Here is an 8,369-nt window from a genome sequence, read left to right on the forward strand (position 1 = left end):
GATTAAATTGGATCTAAGCTGGTTTAAAAAAAAAAAAAGCCCATATGGTTTACCGACCAAAATAATTATGCACTTTAAAGTTTATGGTAACTAAACACGTTGAGAGCACAGAATTACATAACGAGGAAACATTTGAAACTAGCGGTACTGCTTTTTTATGCCAAGGGGTACTGCTTTTTTTTTGCCATTTTGCTTGCCGCGATAAAAGAAAAACAAGTTCAATAGGTTTTGCACTAGCCACACACGTCCCAATTGTTCAATAAGATAATTTACAGATACTGTGACAATTTGGGTTTGAAGGCCGCTTTCAACTGTCTTTAAAATGGCGGATAACTGAACTTTTAAAGATTTCTAAATGCCCAAAGGGGCTAATGCTCTGTTAGAGCGTACAATTCCGTCAGCTAATGCATCCCACTGGATTTAAATGACTCTGAAGTGCTTCACTAATTCCCCCGATTTAAAGATCTTTATAACATAATTCAAAAGCTAAAATAACGGCGTCTTATACTAAACGAAGATAAAGATAATACTGAGAGGCGTTGCTTGTCAGTCATCTCGCGTCCAGAACGCATGCCGAAGGGTCAGCACCTCCAGATTGGGTATCGGAAGGTCCGGTTGGAGAAGTTGCTTGACGTTTTGTCTGGGTCTTCGGAGTAGTATTTACATTAATTCTAGGACGTTTAACTTGGCCATGTACCGGCCCCACCACACTATCCAAATCTATGAAAGCAGACTTTGTGGGAGAGGGAAGATTTTCTCACTCATTTTACAGGCTTCTCATCGGTACTTTTGAGATTAGAGAAATATTTCCTCCTCAAAATCACCATGGCAGCAATTAATCCAAGGATACCGATGGCCACTGCGCCCAGAATTATCGCAAGTGTCTTAGATTTTTTACGTTCTGCAAAATTGCACAAACATTCTCAGTACGTTTGTGTGTTAGTTGCCAAGAATTAAACTACTAGATTATTTATCATCCTAAAGTAGGTGAAGAATATACCGGAGGATACGGGAGGAGTTTCTGCTGGAGGTTGCGAGATAACGGAATTGTCGAAAAATTCATAAACCTCGTAACGCAAATAGCAGTTCTGAGATCCGAATTGTGCCCCAAGAGCTCCACTTTGGCATTTGAATATATTTTCTAAGGCATAAGTTAGGCACGATCCGCAGCTCGTGCGGGACAGATCTCTCCAACACTGAGCTAAGCTGTAGATCTTCCCCGTTAAACTAGAAGGCTCATCGGCTGCATCTGCAGCGAAAAGTTTGGGACTCTGAGCAGCTTCAAGGGTAATATTTGAGAGGCGGGCCTTAATAGCATCTGTGAACTGCTGTGGCCGACTGCTGTTACCAGTGTTGCAGAGAACACTTATTGGTGTATTCTTCCTACTCTCAAGGTCATTGTAAAAGTTATGAGTGTCATAACGCAAGAAGCAGCCGTCTAGTTGAATGAATCCAGAAGTGTTGTGGCATGCCCGAACAAGATTTGCCCTGGCCGTGGATGCGCACTGTTTGCAATCGGCAGAATCTAAATCTCCTCTGCACTGGACAAGCCCATAAACAGCACCATTGCTGTTTTGGCCTTCAACACTAGAGGTATTGAATCCGGTGGCATAAACATTGTTCACCAGCGAATCCAAAAGCTTGTTTAGATTAAGCTGAAACGCGCTACCATTTCTATATGTATAATTGCCGCTCTCTCCACACTTGCTCCAGACGGTGGGAGTCTCTGGATCAGCAACTGCCAAGCGCATACACGTACCAGCTAGAGTCACCATAAGTAACACACTGCCAAGCACTGATTTCATGTGCGTCGCCATAACCACGTCTGTGCCGAGTTCAGCTGTGCCCGGAAAGCATGGCCTTATATAAAGTTGAACTTGTAGAATTAATTTTCTGATTTTCTAGTGCGTTGAATACTGTCACTGAATGAAAATTAGAAGCGTGTCCAACTTGCCTTCACCAGAAAAATCTTATCCTGGTTGCTGTTGTCGTTTGTGTGTATGTTTCCAACCCAGTGACTGTGACCCGCTGCCTACTCCTCCACATATTTCCATGATACAGATTGGGTAGGTTCCCGGATCAGATTTTATGATAGCAGAGTCGGATTTTTATTTGACAGGTCCGGTGCAATGGTTGGTTGCGACCGCATAAGGGTTACAATTTTCCTACGTAGAAAATATGGGACGGAGAGTTGATTGCGACAACACCACTTAAGAATAAGTCAAAATAGACTGCCTTTTGTCGTTGCATAAAATCTTAATGAATCTACACAACGAAAGACGAATAAAATCGAATCATATTTTAAGTTGAAAGAGCTTATTTTTGTTGCTTTTTGGAATGAGGGAGTAAATTTATTTATTTTTAACAATTAAGTACCTTGTCCATCTCAATTTTTAATTTAAGTAATCAGATAAAATAGAAAATTAAGATTAAAATTTAAAATTAAAATAAATATGAGAAAACATATTTACTTTATTAAAAATAAATATATTAAATTATAGATTGAATTTAAATTAAGAGATAAAATTTCTGAAATTGATGTTTTTTTAGTTTTAAACTTGAGAAAAGAGTTTTAAATTTGAGAAAAGTTTTGCATGGTAGATATTAGATTTTTTTCAAAATTGGATAGATTTAATGATTAGATTTGATTTTTCTTTAAATTAGGTAGATTTGAAAATAAATTTGGTAGATATGAAGATAAAAAAGTTCTATGTTTGTTTTTAGTAATACCATTTATATTATTAAATACACATTAATATTTATATACATTTATATGAACTTCCATATACAATAATTGTCCATTTAATATATGAAGTATACATTATTGTCCATATTAGCATGTATATTAATGTATTTAAATGTACATAATTGTGCATTAATGTACTTTAGTGTATTTACATTATTGTTATGCACACTAATGTATATTAATTAAAGTACATCCATGTATAGTAATGTATATTAACATACATTAATGCCCTAGCAAAACCACATTAAAAATATTAATCTGGTTGATATAACCAAAGGCTTCACTTGTATCTACCAATGATAAATTTATAACAATAGAAATAAGGGATTAATAGCAAAAACCCTAAGGTTTATAATCCCTTGGGTTTTTACTAATAATCCCTTTAGTTTACATTCCCTTGGGTTTATAATACCAATCCCTTGGGTTTAATACTAAAACCGCAAGGGATTATAAACCCAAGGGATAATATAAGGAATTATGCAAGGAATTAATACTAAAACCCTAAGGCTTTTAATCCCTTGGACTTTTACTATTAATCCCTTGGGTTTAATAATAAAACCTCATGCATTATAAACCCCAAGGGATAATAAATCCAAGCGATACGTGGAAGGCTTCATTTATATCTACAATTAATGAATATATAATAATAGAAATAATATTTAAAAAACACTATTACAATAAAAATATTGTTATTTTCGTTATAATTAATAATAATAATTATTATTCTCGTTAATTTATATTAATTATTATTTAATATTAAATGTAATTTAATATTATTTAATTTTAAATTATGTAATAATAATATTTATTTGATAATCTCCCTATCGGGATGAGAGATGGTGTTAGAGGCGACAGGCTTCGATGTGATATGGATTGTACACAGACAATAACTACTGTTGTCCCCCGCATGCTCAAGGCTGGGGGGTGCACTGTCGTTAGCCATGAATGCATGGACAGTGGGCTGGAAAGGTGGCAGAGGGAGGAATAAGGTAGGGTGGCGGAGATGGTTAAGGCATTCGACATGTTGGGCATGTGAGAATTGTAGTGGAGACGGAAGGTGACTCAGAGCTGAAGAAGGGCGAAGGCACCTTGGCTGCGGATAAGCAACGATTCTCTAGTATGTAATTCAGTCTTGTTCCTGCATCAATTACATGATCTAGTGGGGGTTTCACTGGGGGAAGGGAGGGGCAAGGGGTCATCCCAATGGGGATTACTGTTGTATGGGAGAAACATGGGAAGGAACGGGAGGGCCATGGCCTAGCTCTGTGTTTTGTTTTTATCACATTTGAGTCAGAATCTCAGCAGTTGCATTGGTAATGTTGGGTCGAGAAGAGACGTCGACCCTTACCTAGTTTCTCACACCAGGGGAATAGGGGATAGTGGGCTTGCCATTTCTGAGCGGCTGAGTGCTGAAGGGAGAGGTAGGAAAGAGTTGCGGGTAGGGGGTCGGGATATTAGCCATGACCATAGAACACCAAGAAAACCCTGGGAAAATGGGCATCTGCATGGTAGAAAGGGCGCAACTAGGGACCCTGGGTGGTATATGGGACAAAGGGGCAACCATAACCATGGCGGGCAACTCCTGGCTGAGGGAGTTGAAAGCAGGTATGAAAGCAAGCATCAAGTTAGGCTCCGGATGGGCCTGAGGGATTGGCTCCGGCTGCAGTGGGATGATAGGAAATTGCACCATGGCAAGGGGGAGGGGAACTTTGAGGAGCCCTGGGAGCCGCGTTCAAAACCCAATTCCCCTGGCCACTTGTGGGCTTTGGGCTACCTTAACCCGTAGATGGTGAAGCAAGGAAGAGAGGGATTGTATGAACAACTGCGTTGGGATGATACACAAGGGTTGATGGACCTAACTTTGTTTGACTATCCACAGGGCATAACTTGACAAAGGATGGCTCCAGCAATGAGAGTGCATGGTCATGGTAGAAGAGGCATGACCCACTAGGAAAACAAGAGGCCGAGCATGATGGAAGGCCACAGGGGTTGTAAGCCTGTCGAGCACCTCATAGCAGAGGTAGTAGCGACATACTGGGATGAAACGGACGAAGGAATTCAGAAGCTTATTCACGACTGGGAAGCGAAGATAAAACAGGAAAGTGAACTAGAGGAGGAGATGGACGACTGGAGGACGATGGTTCCTGATCCAGGGAATACCCAAGGTAGAATTACATAGTTAAAACACACCCTTTACTTGTATTTCTTGGTGAAAAGTCTACTTGGAAAAGCGATGGAACAAATCTCTATGGGGATGGCAGTCACAATGCAAGGCATGCCCAGTTTTAAAAAAAGACATGGAGAAAATCCTCTTTCAGTTGCACAAACAGGACATCATGATGGATCAAATTGACCGTCACATCCCTTGCATCCTAGAGCTGTATGGAATTCCAGGGGCAACTGCTGAAGATCTTGCTCCTGTAGCCTCTGTCTCTGATGAGAAGAAAGAGCAGAAATACTAGATTCCTCGAGCTTAGATTTTGTTTATGCGGGTAGCTTTTAAATTTCGTGTTGCATATGTTAGTTATTATAGTTGTGTAGTATTTGGACATGAGACTGAGAATTATTTAGCTTTGCTAGAAAGACGGAAGCAATTTTGTTTTTGGATGGCATGTAATGATGATCGGTGGCAAGTTGAGGCCACCTGGTCAATATGTGTGGTGTAAATTTGCCTAATATATAATAGAAAATGGATGGACCTGCCAAGGTTTCAACCAAAGAAAAAATATTTATTTGATAATAATAGTAATATTAATAAATAACAATAATTATTTAGTAGTTACAATAATTATTTTAAAATTATAATAATCTTTAATTATTAACCTTTGAGACAATTTTTGTCACAATGTGACATTGGACCATGGTTGCGCATGGTTGAATAATATTAAACCCAAGGGACTAATATTATAAATCCAAGGTATATAAACCCTAAGATAAATATTATAAACTCTAAAATAAATATGGTAGACCATGGTTGATTTTCATGATGAAAGAATCCTTGTAACAATGTGACATTAGACCGTGGTTTCCCATGCTTGACCATGATTTATTTTCAAATCAACAAAATATTTGTTACAATGCTACATTGGACCATGGTTGACCATGTTTGATTCTCATATTGAGATAATATTTGTTAGAATGCGACATTAGACCATGGTTGACCATGATTGATGTTATAAAATATGGTTGACAATGATTGATATCATAAACCCTAGGGACTAATACTATAAATCAAAGGGATTATAAACCTAAGGGAATAATATTAAAACCTAGGAATATGAATTGCTAGATTAATAAAGCTAAGGGATTGATATTATAAACCCGGGGAATAATAACCCAAGGGATAAAAATTAGAAACCCAAGGTATATAAACACTATGATAAATATTATAAACCCAAGGTATATAAACCCTATGATAAATAATATAAACCCTTAAAAAAACATGGACGATGGTTGATTTCCATGCAACGTTGGACCATGGTTGACCATGCTTGACTATGATTGATTTTCATATTGAGACAATATTTGTCACAATGAGACGTTGGACAATGGTTGACCATCATTCATTTTCATATTGAGACAATAATTGTCACAATGTGACATTCGATCATGGTTGTCTATGATTGATATTATAAACCCAAGGGATAGATATTATAAACCCAAGGGAATAATATTAAAAACAACGGACAATATTATAAACCCAATGTATATAAATCCTAACATAAATATTATAAACACTAAAATAAATATGGTTGGCCATGGTCTATTTTCATATTGAGACAATCCTTCTCATAATGCAACGTTGGACCATGGTTGACCATGCTTAACCATGGTTTACCATGATTGACCATAGATGACAATGTTTGATTTTATAAAACATGGTTGAACATGGTTTACTAAGCTTGACTATGATTAGCCATGGTTGAAACAATGATTGAATTTCAGATTGAAACAATCTTTGTCACAATGCGACATTGGAGCATGGGTGACCATGATTAACCACGGTTGACCATGATTGATTTTATAAAATATTGTTGAAGATGGTTGACCATGATTGAATTTATAAAACATGTTTAACCATGGTTGACCATGATTGATATTGCAAACCCAAGGGGATAATAAACCCTAACAATCGATATTACAAACCCATGAGAATAATAAACCCTGGAGATTAATACTAAAAACCCAAGGAATTATAAACCTAAGGGAACAATATTAAACCCCGGGAATATGAACCCTTAGATTGATAAACCTAAGGGATTGATATTATAAACCCAAGGGATAAAATTATAAACCCAAGGTATATAAACCCTAAGATAAATATTATAAACTATAAAATAAACATGGTTGACCATGGTTGATTTCCATTTTGAGACAATCCTTTTATGAAGTTGGACCATGGTTGACCATGCTTGATGATGATTGATTTCCATATCCTCAAAATCTTGTCATAATGCGACGTTACACCATAGTTTACCATGGTTGATTTTTTATTTGAGACAATCATTGTCAGAATGCGACATTCGACCATGGTTGACCATGGTTAACTGTGGTTGGCCATGATTTACCATGGTTGAGCATGATTGATATTATAAACCCAAGGGAAAAATAAACCCAAGTGATTGATATTATAAACACAAGGGAATAAGAAACCCAGGGGATTGATATTATAACCTAAGGGAATAATAAACCAAAGGGATTAATACTAAAACCCCAAGGGATTATGAACCCAAGGGACTAATATTATAAACGCAAGGTATATAAACCCAAAGATAAATATTATAAACACTAAAATAAACATGGTTGACCATAGTTGATTTTCATATTGAGACAACCCTTGTTAGAGGTCAACATTAGACCAGTGTTAACCATGCTTAACCATGGTTGATTTTCATCTCAAGGCAATCTTTGTCACAATGCGATGTTCCACCATGGTTGACCATGTTGACATGGATTTTATAAAACATGGTCGAACATGGTTTACCAAGGTTGAATATGAATGACCATGGTTGATCATGGTTGACCATGATTATCATATTGAAATAATATTTGTCATAATGCGACGTTGGACCATGGTTGAAACAATGATTTCTTTTCATATTGAGACAATTCTTGTCACAATGCGATATAGGAGCATGGTTGATCATGATTTACCATGGTTGACCATGACTTATTTTATAAAATATGGTTGACGATGGTTGACCACGATTGAATTTATAAAACATGGTTGACATTGGTTTTCCATGATCAATATTATAAACCCAAAGGAATAATAAACCCTATGGATTGATATTATAAACCTAAACGAATAATCAACCATATGAGTTATTACTAAAAACCAAAGGGATTATAAACCTAAGGGAATAATATTAAGCCCTAGGAATATGAACCCTTTGTCACAATGTAATGTAGGATGATGGATGACCATGGTTGACCATGATGGATATAATAAACCCAAGGGAATAATAAACCCAAGGGATTGATATTATAAACCCAAGGGATTAATATTAAAACTCCAAGGGATGAAATTAAACTAAGGTTGACCATTATTGGCCATGGCTAACCATGGTTAACCATGATTGTCATATTGAGACATTGTTTGTCAAAATGCAACGTTGGACCA

General features: G+C 36.9%; 1 protein-coding gene across 1 annotated transcript; it reads right to left on the bottom strand.

Annotated features, from left to right (window-relative positions):
- Window positions 1-202: 202 nt before the first annotated feature.
- Window positions 203-1,890, bottom strand: LOC149237129 (cysteine-rich repeat secretory protein 38-like). Its single transcript, XM_089372590.1, has 2 exons — window positions 1,001-1,890; window positions 203-901 (listed from the first exon to the last, which is right to left on the bottom strand). Exons 1-2 carry the CDS (start codon window positions 1,815-1,817, stop codon window positions 762-764), a joined length of 957 nt encoding a protein of 318 aa, XP_089228716.1. The 5' UTR covers window positions 1,818-1,890; the 3' UTR covers window positions 203-761.
- Window positions 1,891-8,369: the final 6,479 nt, after the last annotated feature.

This window comes from Pinus tabuliformis, chromosome 8 (genome assembly GCF_031772625.1).
Source record: "Pinus tabuliformis cultivar Carrire ecotype Pingquan chromosome 8, CPIR1, whole genome shotgun sequence".
Lineage (NCBI taxonomy): Eukaryota > Viridiplantae > Streptophyta > Pinopsida > Pinales > Pinaceae > Pinus > Pinus tabuliformis.

What these genes read in the sequence shown, in the direction of transcription:
- LOC149237129 (XM_089372590.1), bottom strand. Translation starts at nt 1,817, where the DNA reads ATGGCGACGCACATGAAATCAGTGCTTGGCAGTGTGTTACTTATGGTG. An exon ending in AACTCCTCCCGTATCCTCCG is followed by an intron (nt 902 to 1,000) that starts GTATATTCTTCA and finishes GCAATTTTGCAG; the next exon opens with AACGTAAAAAATCTAAGACA.